Below are 16,052 nucleotides of genomic sequence, written 5' to 3'. Positions count from 1 at the left end.
TAATCCACTTAGTTATAGGTTGGTTCAATTTCTCATAGTTTGGCCAGGGCATTATAGCATATGCTAGCATATTAATCAACCTCATATATTGAAGCCATTATTATAATGTACATTTTGAGATTTTCTTTTTAGAGGCAGCTTAAGAAAAACTATAAGTGACTGAGCAAACAACAAATTCACTTGAAGGTTTTCCCTAATAGTGGTAGAAATAGAGACATTTGTTGCACAAGTTTCACAAGTCTATGTAGGAACATAGATTAGAAGAATGAAGAAAGCTTGCATTAAGGAATTTAATCCCACATCTAGCGATCAACAAGTGGCTATTTTATAAGATTATATCCTTCGAAAGGAAAAGATTCAAATAGCCAAATTGAAGACTAGCCTAGTAATCTTCAATGTGAATCATGTAGTTAGAAAAAGCTTAAAGAAGTATTGGAAGAAAGTGCACATCTTTTAATTAGCTAAAAGCACTTCACATTCAAAGTTAAAGTTTATGATTATGACATCTAAGGTACACAAATAATTTAGTAGCAACTTCATATTATCTATTTAAAAAGGAGATAGTTGATATAATTAAAAATTTCATTACCATATTGAATATCAATAGCAAAAGACTAGAGTTTGAAAAATTGGAAAATTAGTATTTGAAAAATGACAAATGCATTATCCCATGGACTATCCTTTAACTTCTGAAATATTAATATTATATTCTGCTTATATATTTAATCTTAAATTAATAATAAATATTATTAACACATATTGATTACCCTACAATAGACAACACATAAGGTAAGCATTTTCCCATAGACACACAACGGTGAAGGGACAAAATAATATCGACCAAAATTCCAAATAAGCAATTTGAGACAACAAAACTTATAATAGCCCTTCGAGGTCCACCGATCAAGTCGACTAAGTCAGAGAAAGACTTCCTACACCATAGGATTCATACAAGATGAGTCATGACAACGAGCAATTAGATTGGATAAATGCTTTTGAAGTAATTTTATTGAGTCAAATAATTAGATTGTATGCTCTACAGTGATGTCAAAGTTAAAACAATTAAACTCCAAATGTAATTATTTAACTAGAACACCAAAATTCAATAGAAAACAAAAGCTCTTGGTAAGCTAGAGTCCCAACTTTTCAATTTAGAAATTGATAATGTTTTATTTAAAGAAGAGGTATTTTGTATTCTAATGTAGATTATTTATATATTTCTATTTAGCTTTATATTGTGTCTTGTATTATAAAAATAATATAGTATACAGTAACGTTATATTTATACTATTGATTATATTTTAAATATACATGCTCTAATTTTTAGAATGATGTTTTTTTCCAAAATAAATTCAAAATAATTTCATAGATACATAAATATAAATCATACAAGTTTATAGTGAGTTTATCTTAGTTTAATATTCATTTTATAATTTTATAGAGTAAACACACATTAACAAGTAGTGTTGCATAGTTTATTTTCAATCAATTTTTGCTAAAATATCCATTTTTAATTAAACTTATTTTTAATATTATTTAAAAAAAGAAAAATTACTTTAACTTAATATATAGAGATTTATTTTTATTTTTATCTATTAAACTTCACATAACATATTATAATATATAAGAAAAGATTAAATAGATAAAATATTATTTTGTTTAAAGTGAATATATAGATATAGCTATTTTAAAATTTTAATGTTATTTTTAATACTATTTAATTTTATCTAATCTATCATATTTGCCATATTACATTGTTGTAGTTGTAGTAGCAAAGTAAATATAGAGTAGTTGTAGTAGCAAAGTAAATATAGAGCAAAGAATATGAAATATTTACTATGATCTTAAATGTTGATTATGGAAAACTGCATATAGTTTGAACTAAACATAGAAGAATCTAAAATCTTTTAATTTTAAATACTATACATCAAACATGTTTTCATATTTAAATTTAATTTTTTAAACAAATTTAAGTAATTTGACATTATATTAATAATTAATAATCTTTAAAAATAATTATTTATAATAATTCAATAAAAAAGAGAGTATTCATTTTTTAACACTTATATTAATTTAGCAACGTAACTTTTTCCCTTAAACCAAAATAAAATTTTGAGAAAAAATAAATGTAATACATAAATTTTAATATTTATTATATTTTATTTTAAAATATAATATATATTTAGTATTGTGAGGATTATAAAATGTGATATATAATAATTCTTATATGTATCTAATAATTTTATGTTTTAATGTTAACAATTAAAAATTTGAGGAAAAATATATAAACTCACCATAGACTAGATGATAAAAGAAAAAGACACATAAATTAACTATAATAATAATAAATAATAAATACATATATCTCCGTCTTCTAAATTTTAAAATCATAAGTTAATATTAAAAATTATTAAAAAAAAATTTAATATTTGGAACAACATTTTATTATTTGATTTGATAGATCTTAACTTATGGCCATAATTTTGTGATATAGGAAAACACAACGAATAAAATTTCAAACATTTCATTTGCTCCCCTACGGAGCAGACTATTTCATTCGCTCTACCTATACCCTTATATCAAACAAATTGAGTCAAAATGTGGTACAAAGCTATTAGTATTCTGACATTGTAATAAATTCATTTTTCTTTACATCTTTTTTGAACTATTTTTTGTATTGAAAAATAAAAATATCTCTTTAGAGTTATGATATATATTGACCATGCAAATTTAAGGGGGTAAGGGCAACATTGGTTCCCTAAGGCAAGACTAATAATTAACATCAATACAAAGTATTACATTCTCGATTAGCAATGTAAAAGAATCATATTCAACGTTGAAAGCACAAAATAAATATAGTCAAATTTCTGAAGTTCTTTATTGCTTTTGACCCCTCTATCTAATCCAACATTTTCATTGTAGATAGAAAAGAACAAGTTATATAGGTATTTGCATTGAAAAATACTCACTCACTCACTACCGACAATATTTGGTCGTGAAGCAAAGAAGATATGCTAAAATGCATTATTTATTGAGTTCCTCCAATTGCCTCTGAAGATCATCCAACTCATAATTTGTGTGCAAGATCGACGATTCGTCCACTAAAACCATTGTCTCATCTGCTTTGGGGAGCTCATGAGCAAGTCCCTCTGGTAGATGGAAGTCACCTGCACACACAAAATTACATTTGAGAAATTATAGAAAGTTCAAATGATGGTCTTATCTCTCACCATTCACATGAAGGTTTTTTGGTCAAAGGTACACATGACATTCAATGCAGTAACTAAATCGTCTAATCTCTTCATGTCATTACAATTGTACAATCAACAAAAGGAAAAACTGAAAACAATGTATTTGGCAATTGATTTCTTTAGACATGTTCTTATTGCCATTTGTTGTGGGGAAGCATTTACTAAAATACTTATGATCCCTAACAGGTTCTTTATACCGAATGGAATGATACTCTTGCATCAAATAAATATACAAAATCTGCTACACGAATATTGAAACAATGTTTGCACTAGTTTATTATCAGCGATGATCAGTAATCACAAGAAAAGACCAGTAAAGAGTTATCAAAGAAGAATTACATAGTAAGAGAATTGTTTTTTCAAGACTAGCTATTATTGCTACCCAACCAATTATGACTATTTATCTTTTTCACCTATTGTCATGGTATTGGAGTCCAAAGTATAAATTGAACCAATTAGTCTCTTCAACTATTGGCTTGCTCTTCTTGCTTCTAATGCAACATACAAAATGGGCAATGACAATGCACTCTATATGTCGTCAAGGAATAACCAAAATAAATTCTAGACTCTCTAACAAAACCTGACGACACTGCGAATGACAAATTTTGAACTAAGATAATTATTTTTCATGATAAATTACCATTAAGAAGATAAGATTGGCATATCCCCTAGCCCTATGACACAAGCTAAAAGAAATAAGGGAAAATAATAATGGACTATAATATATTAACTATTTATCAAAATTAATAAGTTTTTGTACAAGAATATTTTTTTATCAAACTCTAAAGGAATAATTGTAAGGGATAAACAATAATAAGACATTGAAGTCGTCATGTTATCATAGTAGCATTTGCCTCCAATCCCTAACTTCCATCTCAATCTGACATGGTCTAAGTTAATTCTTAACATTATCATGATGATTACCACATATTTTGCTGAAATTTATTTCAATATTCTTAAATGTGTTTTAATTTTATTTTCAAGCTTTTTAGTATTTTACATTCTTTAATATGCACATACCTTCATGATTTTTTTTTTTTAAAAAATGTCATACCAATCTTTTCTATTATATTTCAAAAAATCTGATTCCATTTTTCTTTAAATGGCATACTGGAACTTGCCACCATCTCCCGTAGGGTGTATTATATTTTCTATTATACTTTCTTAAAAAATTGACTACAATTCTTTTTTAAAATGATATACTTGTACCTGCCCCATCTCCCATAAAAGTACACCTCCCATTTCATGCTAGTTATGACATACACAATTGTCCACCTATACTTCTACTATTAATGTTTGATATATGAATTGTTGATCAAATCAGACATTAATCAAGTGCTTACATCATCTCTATTTCAAACAGTGATAAAGAAAATAATATGGGAGAGACTAGTATATTCTTAAAGCCATACAAAAGCTAGACAACTGTGCATGAAGTAGATATGAGGAGACAAGAGAGAGACCTGATAAAGAACTATTTGTTGTAACCTCCAAATTTTCATCATCAAGAATGCTGTATCATAGATAATAAAAAATTAGGAACTTGTAATATACAATAACTTCAAGTAGACCAAACTTTATTGCATGTAAGTTGTCAACTAAAGCTCTATTATCTTTGACACCAGAGATAACATGAAATTTGTGAATAAAATGAAAAGACATCATGGCAATCATTCAACATTACTTTAAATTAAACTCCAAATTTTTATTTCAAATGCAAGAATTGGATACCTTGGTCCTTAGAGTTCTATTAATAATTTGTAAAGCCTACACACAAACTTATGTCACCTATTTTCTTTCTTTGAGGAATAATGTTTGCCAATTATGTGAATACTTGAACATAAGGTTGATCTCAAATCTTATTAGTTTGGACAACTCATCTGGCACTAAAGGTTATTTATTAGGATCATTAAAGGGGTTTTGGTCTATAGGTAGAATTGTAGAATCACTTGGCTCTCATTTTGGAAGCCAATATTCAACTATCCCCATGGACATCTTGTGCTCATAGGGGATGCTCAGGTAATATTCTCAATCTAACGAGAATGCACAATAGGTCCATAGGTGATGAATGAGGAAAGAAAATAGGACTAATCAGGAGCTGCCCTATGATGAATGAGGAAAGCAAAGAGGAATATTTATGATCTTAGTTTTAGAATTAAGTTCATTTTCCTCTTGTGTGTCTACTATAGAAGTCTAGTTTTCGGCCTTGTATAATGAGTCTTGCTTAGGTGTAGACAAAGCTCATCCACCTCTTTTTCCATGTCTTCCACAAACGTGTATGAAAAATCCCCATCTCTTAGCAGTTGCAAGTAATTTGATTCCATTGTTTAACAAGCTTATTTGAATGTGCACAATTAAGTAATATTGACTCCACTTGCAACTCCCCTTTGTTTCTCCTTGATGTGAGTTTACCAAGTAAGATCCTTAATATATTTGTGAGATACATTTCCCCCTGTTAAAACTTGCACAACTATCACCACTTTCGACACAAACAAGTTGTAGTAATCATGCCAAATATCTTCAGTGCGCAAAAATGTAGTCTTCAAAACTCTCATTAGCAGAGTTTATCATTGCTCGTGGAGCTCTTGATTTCATTCCCCATAGGAGCCATGAAAAGGCTCAATGCCTTGAAAAAACCCTTCAACCAATTAGCAAGATATATGCTTCAACATTTATAAAGTTCTCAGCTACACACAAGACTAATGATATTGGGAGTATATTTGTTATGGCTTTGGGTCTTATAGCAAAGGCTAAGGAAACATTTTTTTCAACAATGGAAACAACTTCCCATGTTAATGGTATTGATTCCATGTTGTTCATTACTAATTCAAACACCCAAAACCATGCTTCCAATAAATATTATTTAGCTTTCCATAGTCGTGGACTGAAAGGAAGACTATAATGTCTCCTACTTAGACATTAGAAGTCATTTAAATAATTAAATTTTAAGTTTTCAAATTATATCAAATCAAATGTCAACTTAGTTTAATTACTTAATAAAGCATTAAAATGACTTAATGGAGCTTAGTGAATAATAAAATAGTAATTTTAATTTGAAGGAAGCCAAATAAAGAGATAGATAACAGGTACATTTTAATTAGTAATTTTAATTGTAAAAGAACATTGAGAGGCCCATTCTCATTATGCTTACTTTTGTGTTTGATTTACTATCTCCACTTGGATAATTTAGGAGCTTTGGCTTTTAACTAGTTTGAGGACAAAGATCCTTGAGCTTGAAGGTAGCGGATAGAAATCCATTGTCTCTTGTAAGTCTTGTGGTTACAATTGGATATTTTGTTGTTGCCCTTCTAAGAATTAAATGCAATATTCATATTTCATTTCCTAGTCTGATATTTAGAATAATTTGTTTGATTAATTGAAAGCAGTTGCATGTAAATTAAAGTTAAAATTTTTGTGTATCATTTGGTAAGAAATATCTGGAAAAAATATCCTAGGGACATATTATAGTGGTAATAGAGCTGGTTTTCTTGTTAGCTAGTGAGATTTCACGAGTAATAAAAATTCAAATATTTGTAGATTTGAATGACTGAATTTGATGTGGGTGATTTATTCAAAATATTATATATTGGGGCCTTAATTGATGCAATAAATTTGTTAGACCTTGTGATATTGCTATCACGATTTAACTGTGTGATTTTGACTCAAACTCATTGGCCCATGTTTCATGAGTAGTGATTCAACATGAATCCATCTCTCATGAGAATAAATGGAACACTTAGCACTCATTGGATCTAGGTGATGCTCATAGGGGTTAAGCACCGAGACTTCCCAGGAGGTCACCCATCCCAATACTACTCCAGCTTGAGCGTGTTTAACTACAGAGTTTCCTCCATGGTTACACCCAAAGCTTGCAACCCCATTTGCAAAACCTTCACCAAGTGTTGTGCCTTATGAACCATTCATTAAAAGGCCCCTTAAGCTCAGCAATCAATAAGTAGGAGATAATTTCCATAGCAAGTCAAATTGTGATATTGCTATTAGGATTTAACTGTGTGATTTTGAGTCAAACTCATTGACCTATGTTTCATGAGTAGTGATTCAACATGAATCCATCTCTCACAAAAATAAATGGAACACTTAGCACTCATTGGATCTAGGTGATGCTTATAGGGGTGAAGCACCGGGACTTCCCGGAAGATCACCCACCCTAGTACTACTCCAACCTAAGCGAGCATAACTGCGGAGTTTCCTCCATGGTTAAACCCAAAGTTTGCAACCTCATTTGCAAAACCTTCACCAAGTGTTGTGCCTTATGAATCATTCATTAGAAAGCCCCTTAAGCTCATCAATTGATAAGTAGGAGATAATTTCCACAGCAAGTCAAATTGTGAAAGTGCTATCAGAATTTAACTGTGTGATCGTAAGACCTTGTTGTGAAGCACATGACTATAATTCTGCGACTGATGGCTTCACTCTTATTCTTCATCGAAAATTTGAGGTTTAACAAATATTGGTGATTGCAATGATTAAATCGAGTTGGGTAAAGTATTGCGGAGATTATTATAAAAGTCATCTGAGGAAAATAATATTCCAAGTTTGAATGGTTTAAACAGTGAGGAGCCCGATTTATATGAAAGGATTTACTTTGTTGTCTGAAAGATTTATTTTTTAAACTTGGCAGAGGTAAGGGAAATAATACGGAGGAGCAACTTATGAAGTCTAGAAAAAATAATAATAATAATAAAATGTTGAGTGGACCCGATTTCTCTGGCAATGGGAACAATTCTACATTTCTGTGAACTTATGTATTAAGTATTGGTTCGCTTGGAGAAACTAATGTTATAAGGGTTGGGCTATTTAATTATTAAAGTCAAAAGTGGCAGACAAAATACTTCAGCAAAAACATTGAGAAACATTTTATTGCCTGGAAAATACTAAATCCAAACTATACAATATCGGCAGACATTATATCAAATATCGTGGTTGTTTCTAATGTTGTCGAACAATGTCAGAAAAGAAGTCGAAGGTGAAGATAGCCGGGCATTTCGTATGATATTACAGATTCCAGTTCTTTGGTTATTGAGTCACTTCTCTGGATATTCAGCGACCCTCTCATTGCCTATCGATTTGCTTGAATACATATTTCTACTAGCTTTCTTGCTTCTCGTAATAAAAAATGCCCAGGACCATTATTTTGTGTTGGGCTTGATCAATAATTTGGTGTGCATTTTGTATTTTTCTCTAAAGCTGGGCGTCAAATATAGGGTGGGCAGACATTAATAAATCAAGGCTTTTGATACTTAATTGAATATCAAGAATTGTTGTAACAATTGCTTACATACTTGCCCATATATTTAATCGTCCCATGCATACATTAGAGACAATATGTTTCATTGATATTTTCTTTGGAAAGGTGAAGATATAGCCAATGACACAATATGCAGTAGCAGATTAAAAGCAGGAAGTCATTTCTAATGCTAGCGGTGATATCCATCCGGAGGACTCTCCTAGTGTGAATTAATTTAAGGGAATATTTCAGTGATAAATCTTGTAGATGTTTTCTTGATACAAGAGAAGAAAACTCATTATTGGGCGACAATCTTTAATCAGCAGAGGTTTAGTTGAGTTCTTTCCTGTGCATGGTACCATGAATAAAATTGTGTCATGACTCTATTTGGTACCACAGATAAATATATTTCTAGGCAAACAGTGGGGAACAATTGGAACGTTGCCCACCTTAGTATTTGGTCATAAAAGTCTACAATGATTAAATATTGGCTGCGTTTATAAATATAAGGTTTTGAAATTTTTTAATTTTAATGTACAGTGAAGTAAAATGTATGCATTAAATCTCGATTTGGAAGGTTGAAGTAACATAAAATTTAGGCAGGACAGGAAATATTCTAACAGAAGTTGTAAGTGGAGATCATAATATTGCAAGGAGTGGGGTTTGACCCATACAGTCGAGTGCTTGGAACATATATCACCATTTAAAGGCACCGGAAACTGGGAATTTTGTATTCGCCAGACAGAAGGTTAACGGGAATTATCTTGCGAAGTGTGTTTTGTTGGACTTTGTCTTAGGGCTATAAACTTTGAATTTGGCAATTAATATTTTAATGTGGCTTTCAGAAGCACTGCCAGTAAAAGACAGCTAATTCTTCAATAGGAAATACAGGGGTTCGAGCTTCGTGTGCATTTTTTCTGCCATCTTGTGATCCTTCATGTCAATCAACCGTAGTGCAGCGAGAGATTGTAGGTGGGGTATTTTGGCTTTATTGAAGTTGGCATTGCTAGTCTTGAGACTGTTAATGCTCGAAGAATGCTGAAAACTGCTCTAAATGCTTCCGATTGCAAGTAATAATGAAATTATAGACATAGACACTCCAGGTATTTGCAAACCTACTGTTATCAAGTTCAGCAAATAAGGTACTTCATTCTCTATTTTCAACTATCTTTTTAACACAGCATCTCTGTAGTTTGTTCAAATCTGCAACTGTTGAAGGTCTATCGATCAAGATACCTTGTTATGCATCACTAAAACTTATCTCAGAATTAAATTAAGAAATTATCATTCATGGGAATTCAAAATGCAAATCTCTTGATGACTCATTCAAGATTGTAGTTATTTATGAGCAAGCAATGTGCAGAAAATAAACAACAAAACCATCAGAAAATTCTCTTAAACCCAAAGCAAGCAAACTGTTTGACAAAATAAACTCATCTGTGTGCAGATTAAGACGAGGGTTTGGCACATTTGAAAAGTATCTTTTCCTTAGGAGAATTTAATTACATTTTATGGTGAACAACTAAGAGATCTGCAGAAAGAAAAGAAAGACGGAAATGGTCTCCATGTGATTGGATTACAATTGGAGTCCCTAGAGTTTCTTGATGGTGTTCCTAAGTTGGAGGTATTAGACTCAAATTTGTCTCGAGGAGGCTTTTGGATTCTGGTCTAGCAAAAGTTTATGGAACATCCACATAAAGATGTTAGACTTGCAGTTGCTTCATGTCTCAGTGAGTTACTTGGAGTAACAACTCCTGTAGCACCCTATTATGAGGATGTATTAAGGAAGGCATTGTCATGCGATTCCATTGGTTACATGATGTCAAAGACCCTAATTTTGTTAGGAGGGCTAAAATTTTAGAAATAATGTCAAAAGTCAGATCATTTGCCATTAAATGTAATGATTTCATTCAAATGTTTCAATGCTTCTTAACAGAAATCAAAAAACATCATGTAGACAATGTAAGAGCTTGTGTGCAAACCATTATGCCCATAATCCTCAATGAGGATGATGATATTTGCAGGAAGTTGGAATCAGACTCGCTGGCCATTTAGAGGAAGGAGCTGAAAATCTCATCTATGAGCTTATGAGCTCTCAAAAGGGTTGATTGAGCATATGTTTGAAAGGTTCAAGGAGAACATGACTGAAACTGAACTAATATCAATTGGCTGGGGTACAGGATCCTAAAGAAAAGTAAGAACCAAACGAGAAGGGAGCATGTTTGTGTCATGTGTCAGGACACTTAGGGTTGGTAGAAAAAAAGGGCAGCCAAAGAGGCTCTAATCAGCATGGATTCAACTATTGTTTTTACTAAGGGATATCTAAATTTCTATGTTGGTAACTTGGAGGTGATTATTGACAAACATCTGATCTATAGGTGAGTTGACTGGATTCTTTGTTTCACCTCATGAGTGGTATTTAGTTGAGGGTGGATAGTAGGTATGATATGATTAGGGGGAGACGGTTTTTCAGCAACTTTCTTCCTCATGATTCCCATGTATGCAGTGACATCTCAGATTGGTTACTATTGTACTAGTTCTTCTGTACTAGTCTTTGAACAGTTTGATTTTTACACCAGCAGCTCAGGATGGACTGATATGTTTCATTGTGTGCCTGTGATGGGTGTTATGCACTTCAAGGGGAGATCAGTTGCAGTAGGAGCTTCGTTCAATGTTGATAACTCCTTTGTAATGTCCCCACTTTAGCAATTGACCAAGTGTGTGTGTGTTAGCTTAGTTCTACATGGTCCCAAGGGCTAACGAAGGTTTTAAAGGGATCCTAGAGTGTTTTGGCCTAGTCATCTCCAGTTTGGACCAAAACGGAGTTGATTTACTCAGTCTCAAGCATACTTAATACTTTTATTAAGTCAGCAGGACATAGGGGAGGCTAATTTTGGTGATTGGATTTGATACTCCTTGGTGAAAGCTTTCCGATGAGCTATCACTCGTGTTGTTTGGGGTCCGATAGGTAATATATTTTTATGCTTGAAGCTTTATTAAAGTAACATTTAATTTAGTTGTACAATGTTAAAGTGTTACTTTAATATTAAATTTTATGGGATTGTGTGCAAATCAAAAAGGCCACCTAAAGGGAGACATAAGTGAATATTTTACTATGTTTTATATTACACATCTTTTATCCCACATTGCTCATGAGAGTTGAATCGACCCTTGGAGAAAGAATAAAAAGGAGTAGTTTCATTCGAGAGGTTGAATATGAGAAGAAAATTGATGTGTGAGTTGCAGATCTGTTCTTGGCATTAGAGGACGTCTATCCTCTCTTGTGACATTCTAGACGTCATTCCCTTGGAGTTTGGCCTTTGGAATTCATTTCTATGAGCTTCATTAACAGACAAATTGGGTGCATTTCCAACTACAAGCAGATTGGGTGTTTGCTCATATCATCCTCCCTGCTTCTTGTCCGATGCTTATGCCATTCGGGAAGGGATGATTTTATGAGGATCTTGGACTGATTGAAGACATTATACTATAGTGCGACACCATTCACATTACTATAATGCAACACTATTCACGTTACTGTAGCGTGACACTATTCACATCACTGTAGCACGACACTATTCATGTTACTATAGCAGCAAGATGGGAAGTCATTACTGGAACATTATGTTATAATGCTGGAGTAATTAGTAAGTTGAAAAGTCTGCGATGTATTTGATTTTATTAGTTTGAAAAATAATATTTTTTCAGCCGTAGTTCAATCTTCAGTTTGCATATTATTATAAATTCCTTCTTGTTCATGTTATGTGATTTCAAATCTATGCAAAGACACAAAAAATAAACAAACATTTTACTTCCAGAGCCATAAAGAGGTTTAAACATTTAATGGAGAAATAAAGGGTTGGATGCAAATTATTTGACTAAATTCCTATCAGTAGTTGGTTTAGTTTTTGGGCATTTCTAGGGTGCCCATTACATCCTTCAAACGCTACTATACAATTATGACAGACAGATTATTAGAGATCTTGGTATCAACATGTTTGGTGCATTACATCAGTTGAATTTTGATGAGCGACTACACAATTCCAAGCATGGTGTTGTTTATATTAGAGTAGTGCAGCTGCCAACGGATTAGTGGAGCAACATTCTTGAGGTTGATATGGGATCTTGGCATTTGGTTTCAACATGCAAATATAGATTGCTTGAGGATAAGCAATCTCTAGGAAGGGTGAACTGTAATGTCCCTTTTTTGGGACATAGGAGTCAATTAAATAATTAAAATTAAAGTTGTCAAATTATATCAAATCAAATGACAACATAGTTTAATTTTTTAATGAAGTATTAAAATAACTTAATGGAGCATAGTGAAAAATTAATAAGCCATTTTAATTTAAAAGGGGCCATACAAAGAGACGAAGAAAAGGAATATGAAGAGATAGGCAAAAGGGAAAACGAAGAGTCACAAGGTTGTGGTTCTAAAGAACATTGAGAAGTTCATTCTCATTATGCTTGTTTTTATATTTGATTTATTCTCTCCTCTTGTAGAATTTGGGAGTTTTTGTTTTCAGCCAATTTGAGGACAACAACCCACGAGCTTTGAGGCAGTGGACAAAAACACATTGTCTATTGAAGATATCACTTAGGTGTCTCACTTGTGCTTCAAATTCATATTTTGGCTATCTAATTTGACTGTAAGTTTTGTGGCTACAATTAGATTTTTTTTTGTCACCCTTTTGAAGATTTAAATGCAATATTTATATTTGATTTCCTAATCTAATATTTATGATATTTAGAATAATTGAAATCAATTGCATGTAAATTATTGATAGTGGATCATTTGGTAAAAATATCCTAGGAGTTATTACAAAGACTCCTCAATCTTAGACAGGATAGCATTAGACTCTCTGATCCAACTTCTAGGACAACTTCTCCAACACAAAAGCTTTTGCAAATTATTTCCCATCAATGAGTCTTCTCGCATATTTCTCCTCGCAATGTTCAATCACACCTGTAAACGTGAAGTCCTACAATCCTTTAATCTAGCTTGCATCTCAATGACAACAACTTTAAAACATTAGCACTGTAAATGCTTCTTTCCCTTATTGCGAGTAGAATAGTTGTGATTTAACAAAGCTTGCACTAACATTCATACAACAATACAATAACAATGTACAAAGGAAGAAGATGTCTTTTTGATTTCGGAACACTAGGATACCCACACCGTGCCAAGAGAGGTTCACAAACATTAATATTAAGACTCTCCATGTCCCCTTATTTCAACTGTTGTTCCACACAGACAAGAGAGTCAACTATTAGAAAACTCATGCATATTGTGATTCCTATTAGAGGAAGTTGTGATGTCCCTATTCCCATATAGAGTTGAATTTATAAACAATAAGATTTATTACAAAAAAAGGCAATAGCCTAAAACACAATGGTAAATTGTGAGCTTCTCATTTGGGAGGTATTGGGTTTGAGTCTTCTCAAACTTAATACATAATAATAATTAATTTCAATAGATAATAATAAATAATCAAAACTTCGACACATTACCTATAATAAAAAAAGATTTATTAGAAAAAATAATAATCAAAAAAGAAATATTTGATCATAGTTGGGAAAAATCGGCAAAATATCGCCTATGTTGCAATATCTCGCAGAACAAGGAGGCCTACAATATAATCGCAATAAAATATCGTAGTGGAATAAATAATAAAATTGCCAAAATTTTATTCAAAAAAGCGTGCTAAAATCAAAAAAAATATTTTTAAAAACTATCAAAAAGTTATCAACTTTATTTAGAGCAATTAGATTTTATTTTAAAAAGTCCAATGGCTAGGTTGGTTTGTACCCGATAGCCAGTTTCATAAACTTTGTTTGCTTGACCAATTCAATGGCTCTGCATATGATGGCTCTCTACGAATGAGTTTCATAAATTTAGTTTGATTAACAAAACTTGGAAGTTGCAAATTTGTCGACGACTCTTTGCACAGATGAAAGTTGTAGATTTGTAAACTTGTCGACCTTCTAGGTGTTAGGTGGATGTTTGGCAACTAACAGTTTATGCAAATTTAGTCATAAAATAGGGTTAGCAGCCACAACGTGTGAGACGGAGTCTCTCCTACTTTAAAAAGGCTCCCCCTTCTCACTATTCCTTAGATCAACTCAGGGTAAGCAAGATGTTAAGAGATATTGTAAAAGGGGTGTTACCGATACTCTTTCCTCTTATTTCAAGAAAGAATTCAGTTACTCATGGAGCAAGTAATGGGCAACCTAAGTGCCTTGCAAGCATAATCCCAAGATAGGATAACGGCTTGGACCTGTTAACATTGAAAAAATCTCTCATGTGGTCTTTGAGAGCCTTTGATTGTATTCAGACCTCCTTTTTCTTTAGGACAAAGTAATAACGGATCAAGCTTAGCAACAAGAAATATAGATAGGATATGAAATTAAATTGCTTAATACATAATACAAATGGATGATTGTCCCTACTTATTATATATTTATGGAAATCAATGCATTTTCTTAACAATCTAACTTAAGATATAAGAATTGAGATTAACTTAAATAATAAATGATCTTAAATTACCAAGGGAGATTACATAAGTCTTCATAGGCACAACACTCCTATACAGTTCAACAGAAATGGCTGGGTAGAAAAGTTATTTCCAATAAACTACACTATGTTCTGATTGATAGAAACAAGTTCATTTTGTATATCTTTGCAACTCATCAAAACCCGTCTTGTTTGAATCCAATACCCCTGAAAACCGTGACCACAGCAGTTTCCAAATGTTACTTGTCACCAAATCGGACTCTTCTTCTGAAATGGCAGGCGACTCATTTTTGGTAATAAATTATCTCAACAATCAAGTTGTCCAAATTTAATGCCCATGAAAGAATTAATAAGTTAAACAAACAATATCCCCTTTTCCATAGTCTTCAGAAAAGCAACGCATTAGAAGGCATTAGACTTTAAATACATTCATTTTGCTCAAATTTCAAGACATCCTCCAATATAATTTCTAGAGTGAACTGTATTATCTTTGCAGAATAAGAGCATAAATTGAAATAAATCACCAATCCCCTGTTGGGCCAGTTTGTGTCACACTAGATAATAATATAACTATAAAATGTTCTTTCACAAAGAAAATACAGTGAAAGAGGTTCCTGTGTAAGCTAAGTAAATATCTAACTTTTAATCTATTCACCACACACACAGGCAAGGCCATTAAGAATGGCTCAGTGGTTTGATTAAATCCCGACCTGTAGAACTTTAAAAAGCCTTCAAGCTCTCATAATCTTCACAAACTGTCAAATGAAGCACCAATGTGAATTCTGAAGTAAATTCACCAATGAATATGCCACCCTATTCTGGTCTGTTTTTCTTTTAAATAAGCAGGCATAAACTTTAGCTACGATACCACTGAAATATTCCCTTAGGATATTTGCTCCAAAATTTAGTAAATTTTGCACGCCAATTTAAGAAAACAATATTAATAAACACTATTTTCTTTTATCCAGCAAAATTATATTGAAAACCATATAATATTAGATTGAAATAGAGGTCTGAAATTAAATATGAATATTGCCTT

General features: G+C 32.1%; 1 protein-coding gene across 3 annotated transcripts in view; it reads right to left on the bottom strand.

The window, feature by feature from the left end:
* Positions 1-2,750: 2,750 nt before the first annotated feature.
* LOC149534986 (NAD(P)-binding Rossmann-fold superfamily protein) overlaps positions 2,751-16,052 on the bottom strand; it is a 329,460-nt gene continuing 316,158 nt past the window's right edge. The window contains exons 13-14 of one of the 3 annotated variants that reach the window (XM_089807115.1): positions 4,715-4,764; positions 2,751-3,167 (exon numbers count right to left, since the gene is read on the bottom strand). In XM_089807115.1, coding sequence (XP_089663241.1) covers positions 3,025-3,167; positions 4,715-4,764 — 193 coding nt within the window. In that variant the 3' untranslated portion in view covers positions 2,751-3,024. Of the gene's footprint in view, positions 3,168-4,714; positions 4,765-15,425; positions 15,769-16,052 lie in introns of those variants that run through there. The other 2 variants (XM_089807117.1, XM_089807116.1) reach the window with 2 other exon arrangements.

This window comes from Cupressus sempervirens, chromosome 10, assembly GCF_028749045.1.
Source record: "Cupressus sempervirens isolate cs-2001-9-10 chromosome 10, ASM2874904v1, whole genome shotgun sequence".
Classification (NCBI taxonomy): Eukaryota; Viridiplantae; Streptophyta; class Pinopsida; order Cupressales; family Cupressaceae; genus Cupressus; species Cupressus sempervirens.
This window is presented reverse-complemented; position numbering and strand designations above follow the sequence as displayed.